Source organism: Cydia amplana, chromosome 7 (genome assembly GCF_948474715.1).
Source record: "Cydia amplana chromosome 7, ilCydAmpl1.1, whole genome shotgun sequence".
NCBI classification, from domain to species: domain Eukaryota; kingdom Metazoa; phylum Arthropoda; class Insecta; order Lepidoptera; family Tortricidae; genus Cydia; species Cydia amplana.
In genome coordinates, this window is record NC_086075.1 from 9,680,953 (window position 1) to 9,696,340 (window position 15,388).

At 41.1% G+C, this 15,388-nt stretch overlaps 1 protein-coding gene across 1 annotated transcript in view; it reads left to right on the forward strand.

The window, feature by feature from the left end:
- Positions 1-15,388, forward strand: part of LOC134649650 (uncharacterized) — a 112,367-nt gene that overhangs the window by 59,306 nt on the left and 37,673 nt on the right. The window contains exon 3 of the mRNA XM_063504488.1: positions 6,638-10,509. Coding sequence (XP_063360558.1) covers positions 6,638-10,509 — 3,872 coding nt within the window. The remainder of the gene's footprint in view (positions 1-6,637; positions 10,510-15,388) is intronic.

A 15,388-nucleotide genomic window follows, 5' to 3' on the forward strand; every position in this document is an offset into this window, starting at 1 on the left:
CGGCGCTCCGGCTTGCCTGTTTTTGGACGTTTGAGCAGAGTTGTAAAGGAAATATGTAAGCCAATTACATATTTCCTTTACAACTCTTTGCTTGCCTATGGATATGTTTGACGCGCCGCCACTGGTACTTAGTACCGCTGTTACAAAGAAAAACAGATGTTATCCCTTCTGTCCTTAAAAGTTAAGAGAGCTGGGGCCCGTTTCTCAAAAGCTTGTAACTTGTGATATGAGTGGAAGGTGAAAGTTTCTTTCTAACAAAAACTGTCAAAATGTGACTTCCGCTTTTGTATTACATTACAAGTTACAAGCTTTTGAGAAATGGGCCCCTGGATCTGTCTGTATCAAAATAGGCATCTTTACGATAAGTAAGTATGTTGAAGGGAAAAGTTGAATTAAGACAAAAATGAACTATTAGTATTTATTTCGATCCGATGTTTTGTGAAGAAAAGTTGTTATTATTTATTAGGTACTTACCTATGTATGTCCGTACGTACCTACTTGTTTATTTTTCGAATCTTTATTTTACAATAACAAGGCAAGATGTTTATAGGCACATTAACATCCATCCAGTACCTATTGTAAAGATTCGAGGGCATAAAAATATTTATAAATAATGAATACCTCTCCAGTTTGCTTTTTGATAGGTATATGTACTTATGCTCGTATTAGAAACATGCGTATGAAATATATCGATATTATATATAACAATAACAAACCATTCTTCAGGAACTAGGAATAAACATCCGCCTCGACAATTTATACGTCAACCATTATTCTAATATCCGTAGATATCGGTATAAATTACAATCTCGGCCGTACCCGGGGCGATTATAACAATTTAATTTCACTATCTCTCACAGCCTGTCGCGTCCTATCTGAGAAATGGAGAAAATCGTCTCTCAAACACTGAGGGCCGCGTATTCTTGTATTCTTACTTCCCAAGCGCTAGCGAGTCGTATACTTAACCAGCATAACTGAGTCTACAGGGGCCCACAGATTACCAGTTCGGTGGACGATATCAGCCTGTCAATTGTTCGAAACTGTCACCCAGGCTGATATCGTCCGGCGAACTGGTAATCTGTGGGCCCCTTAACTGTTCACTTTACAAGTAGCTCGAGAGATTGATGCAAATTATGAAATTACCTACACTTCGTCATTTTTAGGGTTCCGTACCCAAAGGGTAAAAACGGGACCCTATTACTAAGACTCCGCTGTCCGTCCGTCCGTCCGTCCGTCCGTCCGTCCGTCTGTCACTAGGCTGTATCTCACGAACCGTGATAGCTAGACAGTTGAAATTTTCACAGATGATGTATTTCTGTTGCCGCTATAAAAACAAATACTAAAAACAGAATAAAATAAAGATTTAAGTGGGGCTCCCATACAACAAACGTGATTTTTGACCGAAGTTAAGCAACGTCGGGCGGGGTCAGTACTTGGATGGGTGACCGTTTTTTTGCTTGTTGTTTTGCTTGTTTTGCTCTATTTTTTGTTGATGGTGCGGAACCCTCCGTGCGCGAGTCCGACTCGCACTTGGCCGGTTTTTTATAATTCTTTGAGATCCGTAACAATGTACGTTAACCTTTTCGACGCCGTGTCAAACACAAAAGCTGTCACTCAGACGCCACGTCATTGAAGTGTCAAAACTGAAATTGAACTTTATGTATATTTATACACGTAGGTCTATATTGCTCTGTGGTCTGTGACCGATTAATCGGTCTTTGGCGTTGGACCTACGGTGCTGATATATCGGTCATTGGCGTCCATAATTGACAATTTCAATTGGAGCACCCCTGATGACGATGCGCCATTTCAATAATTTATGAGTCAATGTTTTAGGGTTACTTATCTTCTTCAATCCTGTAGAATCGCGGATAGAAAATTATGATACAATAGGTGATGCCTTTAAACACATACCTATCTAAATACGATTGATCCATCAGATGAAGATCTTCAATCAGGGTTATATGTACTATGAGTCGGATGTCTACTGCGGATGTCATTACTGCGGCTGCATTGATACCGCCACTGTATCTGTCAATTTCCTTGATAAAATGAGTGACGGATTAAATTTTATAATCGCGACACCGACAGTAATGCGGCGGCGAACGTCACTCATCATATCAAGGAAATTAAGAGATACAGCGCTATCAACCACGCCGCAGTAATGTCGCCACGTAATGCAGCTGCAGTTGCCATTCAAACTTTACACTAGCTAGCCCGAGCGCGTATTTCGTCTGCATCCCGTTGGCCAAGGAAATAAAATCCCAGGCTTGAGCCGGGCCTGTTATGCCTGAAGCTTAACGAGTAGATAAATCAGGAACCATATAAGTGTGGTCTCCGATAAAGTGCGTTTGTTATACGGATCTCGATACTGGTTTGAGCCGGCAGTTCGGTAAGAGATTGAAATAGCAGTCCCGCTGGTCGGACGAGTATTCTCAGACTATCGACATTATTACGATTGCAATGCAGATAAAGTTAACGTTGTTAAGTTAATGTATTGGAACCGTTTGTAGCGATTGCATACACGTTTCCGCGGGCGAACAGTAAAATATGTACCTACCTAATCTACCTATATATTTAATATCCCAACAAACCTACACTTAGGTAAGTTATAAAATTTACATTACAAGAGTAAACTATGTATAAAATAAATATACAACGACCTGAAACAGAGTTAAGATAGGAAAAATTACCCATTGTTGAAAATATCCTGAATTAAAATTGTAAACTGTTGGATGGTTCCTAGGTTTAAGTTGGAGCTCCCATAAAAATTAACAGCTGCTATGCTTCAGTTTTTTTTAGTTCTTAGATTAACGGGGTCGCATAAATTAAAAAGTATCGGACAAAAAATGACAAGGTGCCTAAATTGAGGCCCAATCATGGCCCAATCGTAAACAGGCAAAAAATGTTAACCGTGGAAGTGGAATAGTGGTCATCTTTGACATTCCATAATCAGAATTTGTCAATGCTGTTGACGATAATATGGATGTCAATGACGTTTACGTTTCAATTTAAATTGTTCAAAACTATAAAACTAGCCGCTTTTAGATACTTACTGACTTATTCGATCGGGGCACAGCACACTTTTGAGCAGCAGCTTTTGCGGACTGGAAAATACGAAAAGCTGTAGGTATTCTGGTACGGTGGGTGATTATATCTTGGAATATACTGTTAGAACACCAAATAATTTACGCAATCACTTCTATTGAAACTGTGTTCATTTCCATTCCAGACTTGTTGTGATACCACCGCTGTCATGCACACAGGCAACACTTCTCGCATGATTGCGAATATCGAACGAGTCGCAATAGGGCTCCTCTCGATCGGTCCGTGTAGCATGTCGCTTTCAACTCACGACGCGCGGCCACCCATCCGTGGTGCTTTCTACGATAGCATTAGCATGATTGTGATCGCCATGCCATTCCGCGACCAACAGCATCAGAAGGTGCATCCAGGGTTATTGACTTGACTAAGTTCGAACTAAGAACTTGAACCACTAGGTAACGGCATAACATTTGTTTATTTGTAGTAAATGAGCCAAAACGCATGTCTTCCGTAAAAAAGAATATTTAAATTTAAATGCCTAATTTGTTTGACAGAAAGTAACACTCCGGAACTAATACCAAACAATCGGAAAAATCACTAAAATGCGAGATGGAGAGAGATGACTTACCTATTCAAGCAAAGATGTGTTAAAAAACGCTAAATATTCTGAAATAGCTACCTAAAATCAGATCTACTATACTAAGTTGTAGAATACTTATGATTCATTTGTGATAATTAAATAAAACTAGTCCATTAAGTTATACATCTGTTTAACCGTTGAAATATTGTTTTATGTTAGAAAGACATTACTTTTCGTCGCTATCGTTAGAGTAGGTAGTACTAGTACCGTACGCTAAATTGCAGTTTTCTCCAACAAGTCAACACTAGTACACAACAAATGTTGTCAAAATAATAAAAATCCGTTACAATAATTTCTTTCTTGTACCTCCATTACCTACAACCTCAGCAAACTCCATAATATTGGGCATTCGCAAAAAATCCGTATTTTTAATTAAAACAATTACAATAAAAACTTGTAACCCGAAAGATTTCTGCGTTATTCAAGTGTGGCGTGGAACTGTTACCCTGCCATTTAAGTTGTCACCCCAAACGCGATAATTGTGGCCCGTGTTACCCGTTCTTTACCAATTACTGCCACTTAGTACAACTGTGCCAGTCCAATTTTCACGCTGTTACTGTACTGTGTACTGTTAACAGGCGCTAATAAAATTTCCTTTTAAGAGAAATTGTATGGTATAATTATTAATTAAATAAAAGTAAAAGTAGTGTCCGACCGAAGATTCGGTTTCGGTTTCGGCCAGTTTCGGCCAAAAATCATGTTTCGGCCGTAGTTTCGGTTTCGGCCAAAAAACGGCCGAACCTTTCGGCCGGGCCGAAACATACGCAATGGTACTTCGTTCTATGAAACTAAACTATGTGACAAAGACTAATAAAAGTTGTGGATCAAGTAGGACAACAATATTAATAGTATTAATACATATACCAACTGATTTATGTATACAGAAATTAATCGGTTTATTATTAAACACAATTCCACTAATGATGGGGCCACTGAACGGTCGACGCAGTCTTAAGAGGCTGTCAATACCTAAAACGCGCACACCGTCTAATTGTATCGTAGTAAATGAGATGGCACTGTCGCATGATACTGGGCCTGGGCAAGGGAATAATAAGAAAACTCATCATCTTCCTCGCGTTATCCCAGCATTTTGGCCACGGCTCATGGAAGTTCCGAAAAACTCATTGGTGTACGAGCCGGGGTTTGTAGTGTTTGTACCTGCGACCTTTGGATTGTAAGTCGCACGGTCTTACTCACCGCTATCGCTAGGGCATTAGCGCTCAAGGGAAGAAAACTATTGAAATAAAAATAAATGTGGATTATTTGTGTAATATTAGATGCTCGTTAGCGGTTTAGGTATAAGTAAGTAAATGTTTTGACAAATTGATTTTAATTTCAGACACATAAAATTGTTCTAATTTGATGCCAAAATTGCCAAATATCTCGAAGACAATGAACTTTGAAGTAAATATGGAATACTATATTGCTTAAAGCCGTTGCTGTTAATATGATAAGCTACAAAAACAAGAAAACTAAGGGATTCAGATCGAAGGTCATTGGCGTGGCGAAGCCCCTTAAGTAACATCAATTTCAAGGACATTAGGTGTTGACAGCTCCTTAATATGAGTTTAAAAGCGGTTTTATGACATTTTTTCAACGATTTTAACAAGTCTTCTAAAGTTTCGGTTTCGGTTTCGGCCGAAACTAGAGCCAAAGCCGAACATTCGGTTTCGGTTTCGGCAAAAAAACATGTTTCGGTCGGACACTAATTAAAAGGCATTTAGCGAGGAAATGCTTACAGATCTCTGCTTGTAGTCGAATGATCCTTATTTTGTTAACTTTTCAACCGCTGGAGCCCGTTTCTCAAAAGCTTGTAACTTGTAATTTATTTATTTATTTATTTATTTAATACCACAAGAACGGTTACAGTAGGTATACCAATTACACTTGCTACTGGAATACTAATATAACTGGAATGTCCCTTTCTAACAAAAGCTGTCAAAAAGTGACATCCGCTTGTATTACAAGTTACAAGCTTTAGAAACGGGCCCCAGCACTGATCCCCTGTAATAGCCATGTAAGTGGTGTAATAGCGAATGTTGTTTTCTTGGTTTATACCGAGAACATTTATTAACTTTGTAGTAAACATACAATGGCCGCTAAAAATAAGGATACACAAACCAAATGAGATGATTACTGTATAGTGTATTGACTGTATTGTATGTATACCTGTTTTTAACCAATTACCACTTTTTACAACTGTGCCCATTGCCCAATCTTTATAACGTACTTTCTTTTAACAGCTGCTAATAACAAGGGCATATCTTTTAAAGAGAAAACGCAACGTACAATTAAATTATAGATATTGAAAATAACTATTGCGAGGCATAGTAATAATTCTTGAATGCATAATTACTCGTTTTATATAGTTATACATCTGAGCGCATTTATTTCAAGATTTGTAAGCATCTTTTGTAAAGAGTCAGTGTCTTTTTAAATAGATTCGCCTTCTGATTTATTCGGCCGACTGATACGACATTGCTCGTGGTTTATCGTTAGGCGTTAGATAAATGTGTCTCAAATGTTAGGCACTAAGAATTTGTTTCTTATTTGATTTGTTTGACAAGTTGGAGTTGTTTGAATGGTGTATTTTTAGTTGGTGGTTTTGTATTTTGATTTATGTTTCAATATATATTTGAAGTAATAAACTGTAATGTTAAAACTAAATTGCTCGCCATGAAACTAAGGCGTTATCATTGAGCTAAAATATTGTTTTTTTTTCTACTGTAACGGCTTATTAAGTTATTAGCAACGCAATGAGAGGTTTAAAAATGGAGATAGAACTACACATACAAAAAGTTACATGTTCCTATACAGTTAAATACTTAACAATAGATTTTCCTTTTAAATTGGTCTGAACTGAACGTCCTCTAGACGTCTCCTCATAAATAAGTAATTAAATTTGGATGTATTTTTACAAAGTCAGCTAACCAGTTTTTTTGTTATTTCCAGAGTGGGGCGTCAGCAGCGAACCGGGCGAGGCGAGCGAGCCGGAGGCCGGTCGTATGCGTCCCGAGGACTACCGCCTCGTGTTCCTCAGCTCCGACTCGTCGTGCCGCGAGGACACGGAGGACTCGTCGTCGACCGCCTCCTCCGCCGCGCCGCTCGCGCCCGACGACTGCGACTGGGACTACTTCGAGCCGGGCGCGGCGGCAGCACCTCCACCACCCCCCAGACACGTCCCGCAAGCCTGCCCCAGAACCTGCTCTTGCGGCGCTGAACCGAGAATTGTTGCCGTCCCTGTCCCCGTGCCGGTCCCCGTACCTGCCGCCCTCTGGCCCGCTTTATTAGCTTTCCCCCAAAACCCGCCGACGCCACACTGGAACACGTACCCCGGCTTCCCTCCCCTCGATGCGGCAGCCTTCGCCCGCCTCACGACGGCCGCCGCTGTCGCCGTCACCGCCGCGGCCACCGCCACCGCCAACGCTCTTCCCCAAACGAAAACGCTTGAAATGACCACCGTAGAAAGGACCGATAAAGCTATACAATCCGAAACGTCACCAACAGAATCTCGCGATAACGATACCACTGATAACGTTATCAGTGATATCGTTATTGAACGGCCAGTTGAATGTGAAACGTCAGATGAAATAAAGGTGATTGCAAAGCAGGATTTATCAGTATTGTCGGAGGCCCCGGACGCGATGCCCGAACATTTGGACGCCGAGAAAGCGTTTATATCGTCAAACGAATCTGGTGATTCTAGTGATTCCGACGCGGGTGTGGAGAGACGCAGCTATGACCTGACGAGCGGGGCGCCGGAGGAGCCGGCCACCTCGGATGAAGACTCGGACGACTCCGGGGGCGGCGGCGGGCAGTTCTCGAGAGTGTTCGTCGTCAACCCCGCCGACTCCTCCTCCGACATGGAAGACAACGCCGACAGCAGCGGCATCGACTGTGATGATTCCTACGACAAAAAGTCTGATAGCTTAGACATTGCCGTTGAAGTGATTATGCAAAATGAAGCCAACATTAATGAAGAAAGCGATACCCAAAACCGAGACAACGTCGTGCTGTTAGAGTCAGTAATGTTAAACGAAAATATTCCCGTTATCCCGTATGGAAGCGGCGACGATAACTGTGAATCGAAAAAATCCAATTTTATGAAATTTTGTAATGAAAATATGCTCCGAAGCGAAACCTGTGAGGAATTTAATAGCTTTAATGCATCGTGTAGTACGGATTATAACACTTTAGATAGCAACGAAAATAAAGATAATGATAGCAATAGAAGTATTACTCCATCAGAAAACAACGAGTGCGACTCGCTGGACGATGCGTTTACTACAGAAAGTGATATGAAAGTAAAAGTCTCCGTCGAGTTGCCTAATGAGAACCACAACAATGAGGAATTCATTTCTAACGAAATTTCGCACGGGTTGTTGACGAAATTAGCGCCATCGCCCGAGCCCGCGGCTGATAACCCATGTTTGCCGCCTGTTGAAAAAATAGACCTGTTTAAAGGTATCGAACGTACGCTCAGTGAACTATTGAAGAAAGAATTACTGGAAGAGCAAGAGGAGGTGAAACTGCACGGCGTGGGGCCGGTTTGTTTAGAGGCGGGGGGCGCGCGCGCACCTGCCGCGGCCGCGGTGTCAACAGTTTGCCGCTCGCGCACGGCCGGTACGGACGGCTCCGCGCGCTTCACTAGCCGCGTTATGATAACACACGATCGCGTCTCCGTCGTCACGTCGGATACGACACGGCTCATGCGCGACATAACAGTGCACCACACCAACTCGGTGAACGAAACCAACCCCGACGCGAGCTCCCAGCAAAACGATAATGACGAACGAATGTCCGACGACGAAGCGCCGCAGCCTTCGGGCGGCGTGACGGTTGTTAGCAACGCCGACACTCTCTCGGCCGTCGTGTGCCTCGAGGAGGGGCTCGCCGACGACGACTCTTGGGTCGAGGACGTCAGCCATGACGAGGACGAGGTCACCTCGCCCTCCGACTCCGACTCGGGGGATGAAGCGACCTTACCCACGCGGGGTGAAGAATTTTCATACTGTCGGCGTTCCTTAGACTTCACTTTACACACGATTGTCGAAGAAAGCTGCGAAGAAAGTGAATCGGAGCATACAGTGAAAAAACCGCGACCCATTTCGGCGACCGAGTTGGAAAAATATTTCTTTTTCGGCCTCGGTGATGGTAGAAATATTCGAGACGATGAGGAGCCTATGTCGGAAACGTCAAGTGTGTGCAGTGAGGGTGCGGAGTCTATCGTTGATAATGAGCAGCCGGAGAGAAGTGGAGACAATGACGAGCTGGTATCATCACGGTTAGAAAAATATTTCTTGTCTGGATTTATGGGCTTCAATCAGGAAAGGCGCGACTCAGATGGTTCAGGTAGCGTTGGTAGTGATAGTGAGGGAAGACAGAGTCCCGAACAAAGGCGGAAACGTCCTTTACGAGCCCGTGGTACCCCGCGCTCACACTCATCGTCATTAGATAACTTATTGACTGGGGAAGAGCCATCGCAAGACGCGCAGGAAGTGTCAGATGGATCGAGCACCGAAACCGATGATCGACACGACTCTTCGGAGCGCCTCGATTCACAAGGTGAACCTAAAAGGAAAAAGCAAAGTAAAAAAACTAGAGGTTCCCCAGCGGACGAACGGCGCTTATCAACCGAGTTCGCAGAGGAAACTCGAGACGACACTAGATCTGTTTCGGAGGGTGAAGACGGCAGGTTAACGCCCCGACCCGAATTTCCACCGCTTGGATCTGAACTATCCGAATCTAAAAAACAAACAAGTCGAGATAGCGGCTTCGTGGGCAGTTGTGATGATCTCTTGAGGAATGGCGACTCTAGTTCAGATTTTACCCGATCTCAGGAACCTAAAGTAGAATTAGAGGAGATTATTGAGGAGATAAGGCCCGATATCGAGGAACGTATTGAAGGTCCCCCATCGTCCCGTCCCCCACCCACACCCTTAATACGTAAGGATAGCTTTAATAACTGGTCGTCCGATGAAGAGACCAACCTTATGATGACAAAAATGCGCCAATTCTTCAAACAAATGATAAATTCAGCGAACGTTCGCGCGTCAACACCGCAGTCATCTAACTCGGAAAGTTCGCGCCCGCCGAAACCACCACAATTATTATACTTTGAGAGCGAACTGACACGACTTATGAAAACTGTACCCGGTATCCGGGATGAGGAAGTGCGCGAAATAGTCGAATATTTGTCGAGCGAAGACACCTGGAGCGATTCTTATGATTCGTCCGATTATGCCGGCTCAGATTTAGAAGGGACCGCGGCGAATCGTTCGGCCTTGAGAAAACAGATATCGGAGAGTTGCCGCGAGATAATTGACGAGTTCGATCGTGGAAATGGCGAGGGTGGTTCGCTGGAGCGCGACGCGGCTGGCGCGTACCAACGGCTGGCGGCGACGCTCGGCCGCGCGGGGGAGGGATCGCCACCTCTCTTCGGGAAGGTGATGCGACATATAGGGGGTAGGCTAGTGGCGTTAATGCATGAAGTGTCTGGTGGTGTGCCGAGTACGGACGATGATAGTGCGTCGGAGCCGGGAGCGTTGGCCCGGAGTCGTTCCCACGACATCCTGGAACCCACGGCTAGTCGTGGAAGTGTCGCGAGTGATAGTGAACGGTTTTCGTGGCGTGGTAGTTTCGAGTCCGCCTTGCTCGCGGCGGACTCGCGCGGGACTCTAGGAGGTGGTGGTGAGGCTCGGCGCTCGCCCGCGGGCGCTGAGCTGGCTGCGCAGAAGTCGCACTCGAGGAGTTGCGGTGCCATCGGTGGCAGCGAGGACCGACTGTGGCGGGGCAGACGGCGGGCTTCTGCGCCTGACGCTGAGGTATTTACATTTCTATTCTTATACCTTAATCTATTCGAGAAAACTAACTTGTAATCTGCCATTATTTACCTAGATGTTACACTGATTTTAATATACCAGTCATGTCTTCTAAATCTACATTCAGTAAACATCGCGTCGATCGAGTCACTTAATGCTTACGATATCAATAATTATGTATTACAAGCGGCAGTAGGTACTTAAACAAATAACAAATGCAGAAATTCAGACCATCAGGCATTCTTTAACGCCAATATTTACATTTACTAGAATGTCATTTTTTCTGTCCACGCAAATTGCTTTGAACCACATTTCAAACAGATCGTAACTTGAGCCCCACATTTCACAATGCCGCCCACTAATAATCGTGAAACGGCATAAAACACTACAAACAACCAATAATAACCACAATCACTACACTGAGGTTACGCAAGACTACCTTTGGCACGTGAAATGTGGTGTCAATGTCAGTTGTGTGACGTGACATGCGATGAAGTTACTGTCACATCGACCTCTGTGATGCCAATCTATGATCCTAATCTTTTAGTCCGTATACTACCTACCGTACGAATCCGCATATGACGACTCATTTTGCACACTTCATCACTACTTAATGTCTGGGAGACCAAGTTTTGCTCCGAAAACATATAAGTAAAAACGTAAAATGCGCGTTTTCCACCCCCATATTATAGCATATTTCATCGAAATCGTTAGAGCCGTTTCCGAGATCGTCGATATATATATACAAGAATTGCTCGTTTAAAGGTATAAGATAAAACCCAAAGATAAAACCTAAAACATTGAGTTACACAATAAAAAGTTAAATGAAAATCAAATGTGAAAGTGATTTTTGTATTAGAGCAGTAAAGTTACTCTCGGACGTCATTCGGACGTCAAATCCATATGAAGATGGCCTGTCGTATCGGTCATTGTCATTTTCATCATTTTAGATGGTTCATCTGTCAGATTTTACAGATAAGAACAGCTGAATATCTCAAGTGTCGTTTTTAACGTAATTTATAGGATAATATGACCGGGCAAATCCTGCTGAAATAGTTCTCTCTCGAAATAGATCTCGAAAATAGCTTTTAAGCATATCTTCGATAGGTGCCCAAGGTACCTACTCCTACTACCTACCCTACCTGCAATGTTAGATTAGCTATTTTTTTTAAACCGATTTCCTACAATTACGATATCATTAATACACGATAAAAAGCTTTAAGTATTCTGTTTTTTTGTTGATGCACATTATATTTCGCCATCATATTTTTGTACAAACCAAACGTTTCTAGTCTATCTGCAAAGATCATCAACCTCACTAGGTACATTAAATTACATTACACGGTAATACGTAGTTACATTATTCAGATAGCAATTAAGATTGTTTTAAATGAGAAATTACCTATTGCGTCGTGGGTAACAGACTAACAATGTTTTCATAGTTAATAGAATGTTGTTAGTTGATAGTTTTTTTGTGATTTTTTTACTGATAGTGCTGATGGCGACGTAAATAATCTAGTCAGTGATAGTTAATTACACCTACACAAGACGGGTCTAGACTCTAGATTTGATTCTGGGTACAGACAAAAAATTGTGACACATAATAACACTGTCAAATTCTACTAAAGTCTGTGCGGAAAGAGAAGAGTCGTGGAATGTATTGGGCCCCATACATTCCACGACTCTTCTCTTTCCACACAGACTCTAATAGGAGTTTCTAGGCTCCATGCAATTGATCACTTTTGAATACCACGGTTTGCAATATTTAGTGCAATACATACAAATTTGTAAACCAGCACCTTATTTACAACACACTATGATCGAAGTTTTATATTTAGTCGTTAGTCGCCACATTACTGTGGCAATATAGGTAACTAACATAGTTACTTTAAGAAACTACTTACTTATGTGTTAAAATGTTAACTTTTTATTATAACAGGAATTTAATATTGTTTACGTCACCCTAGGCCCGTAAGTGGGATTTTCTCCCCGCTACGCGAGGAGAAAATCTCACTTCCTGACCAGGGCAAGACGTAAAATTTTAGACAAACCATGGGAGGTAATTCGTAAAACCCCAGATCGCATATTTATGGCCCTCCCCTTCGGTTCGGGCCACAAACACCTGCGATCTGAAGCATTCACGAATTCACCTGCGTAGATATGTAATGTACCTACTATTAAATAATCACAAATTAATCATACTTTCACATCTTCATTGGTTTGTGCAAATTACGTTACCTAAATGAACGGAACTGAATAATTACTTTCCAATATTATAATGACTTAGTTCATTTTTTTTTCAACTTGTTAGTCATTTAATAGTTATAATTAGTTAAAGTAAATAGAGGTAATTGAGTAATCTGATTTAATCTTTGATAAGTAAACAATTGTCATAGATAGTAATCGGCTTATCATTTGGAGTACATACGTAGGTATCTGAAAAATAAACAGCATGGAATATTTGTGTAATAATTATAAACATCTTAGGTTTTGTAAGAATAACTCTTAACGTTACATGTGTTTAATGAGCTACATATAATAATATACTAGACTTGAAAAGCTAATATGTCGCAAAAAAGGTATTGTACAAAAATACCTTACCTTTCCTGCGAGTCAACTGAAATAGAGAATAAAAAAAGCGGCCAAGTGCGAGTCGGACTCGCCCATGAAGGGTTCCGTATTTAGGCGATTTATGACGTATAAAAAAAAACTACTTACTAGATCTCGTTCAAACCAATTTTCGGTGGAAGTTTACATGGTAATGTACATCATATATTTTTTTTAGTTTTATCATTCTCTTATTTTAGAAGTTACGGGGGGGGACTCACACATTTTACCACTTTGGAAGTGTCTCTCGCGCAAACTATTCAGTTTAGAAAAAAATTATATTAGAAACCTCAATATCATTTTTGAAGACCTATCCATAGATACCCCACACTTGGGTTTGATGAAAAAAAAATTTTTGAGTTTCAGTTCGAAGTATGGGGAACCCCAAAAATTTATTGTTTTTTTTTCTATTTTTGTGTGACAATCTTAATGCGGTTCACAGAATACATCTACTTACCAAGTTTCAACAGTATAGTTCTTATAGTTTCGGAGAAAAGTGGCTGTGACATACGGACGGACAGACAGACGGACAGACGGACAGACGGACAGACAGACAGACATGACGAATCTATAAGGGTTCCGTTTTTTGCCATTTGGCTACGGAACCCTAAAAAACTATTTATTAAATGCAAGAAACGAAGTTCACTGGTACGGTTCGTCTTTCATTGGTCTTTATAGTTCTATGCAGTGTTGTGAATAACGCTTATTTTTAGTCTTAAAGACTCGAGCCCTCAAGACCCGTAAGTCTTGAAGACTCGACTATATTTGAGAATTGTATTTATTTATTTTACGCGTATGGATGTAAGAAATCGTCTTTGCCGCCTTTGAGGCGTTAAGCCTCGAGAGTCTTAAGGGTTTGAGTTTTTAAGCCTCAAAATGAGCGTTATTCACAACACTAGTTCTATGGTTTGGTTTTGCCCCTATGTCCTCGGCGGCGTAATTGGTTAAATTCATATTATTTATTTCACTTTTCGTTATGTGCCATATTTGTTGAATCGGGAACAGTAAGATTTTAACTTGGTCTACGAAAATTCAATTCAAAACAAAAATATATAAGTAGACAAAAAAAACATTTGCGTGTGATTATTATCTTGAATGTGAACTGTCTTACATATGTAAAATAATGGTGTAACACAAGTATATAGCACTGCAGTGTGACAGACAATTCACAATTACTATATAACTGCAGTGTGTCCCGAAAGACCCAAGCTAGAGATTTGAAATGTCTGCCTTTAGACGTTAATGGTCTATAAAATTATTATGAATGCAGCTTAAGTCAATGGAATAATTAACCATTATAAATTATCTTCACATGAATAGCAATTTCTGTAAATTACTTCCGAACTTTCAAAACCATTGCGGTGTCAGATTTATTAACTGCAATTATTTATCTACGAGTAAAATAGTCAGGAAAGACGTGAACTTATAAGAATGCATAACTTAATTATGTAATTGTAAACCATGGGCTAATGAAGATTCCGTAAGTTAGTTGCTTCATAGTACAAAACTGCACAGATGGGCATCAGATTACATCATTGCACGGCATTTTGATATTTCTTCCTGCTCTTAAGGCCGCTGGCATATGAGTATGATGGCAACGACTAAAAAGCCTAAAATGTCTCATTTTTAGGGTTCCGTACTCAAAGGGTAAAAACGGGACCCTATTACTAAGACTCCACTGTCCGTCTGTCCGTCCGTCTGTCTGTCTGTCACCAGACTGTACGTCATGAAGCGTGATCATAATCAAAATGATTTTGTATGGAAGGTCCAAATTTTTAAAGTGCGGTAGCGACCCCTAAGAGGAATTTAAAAATTCTGAAAGCCACTCTATTATGACATCTATTTCAGTTTAATTAATTTAAGGTAGTGTGACTACTAAAAATTCTTAAAAACAAACCAAAATATTTAATAAAAAAAATTATTTGTTCCCTAAGTTGTACAACTTGTACAAGTTGTTAGGTTAGGTCACTTAGGTCAATGCTAAAATTTTTCGTTGTAACATTTTGCAGATTCTTTAGTATTTGTAATTAGTGTTGCATATTTTCTATTACTAACTATTAATATCAAGAAATAGTGAAAATGCCACACTTGTAGCGATTTGAACTTCTTAAAAGTGACTCGTATAGTTGCGTGTAGGTATCATAGGTATGTGTTAATCACATTCGGTTGGTGAATGTAATGTAAACAAAGAATGTAAACAAACAAAACCACGTATCTCTGCCATACAGCCACTGACAAACATTCCTAGCAGCAACTTGTACACTACCTATACACC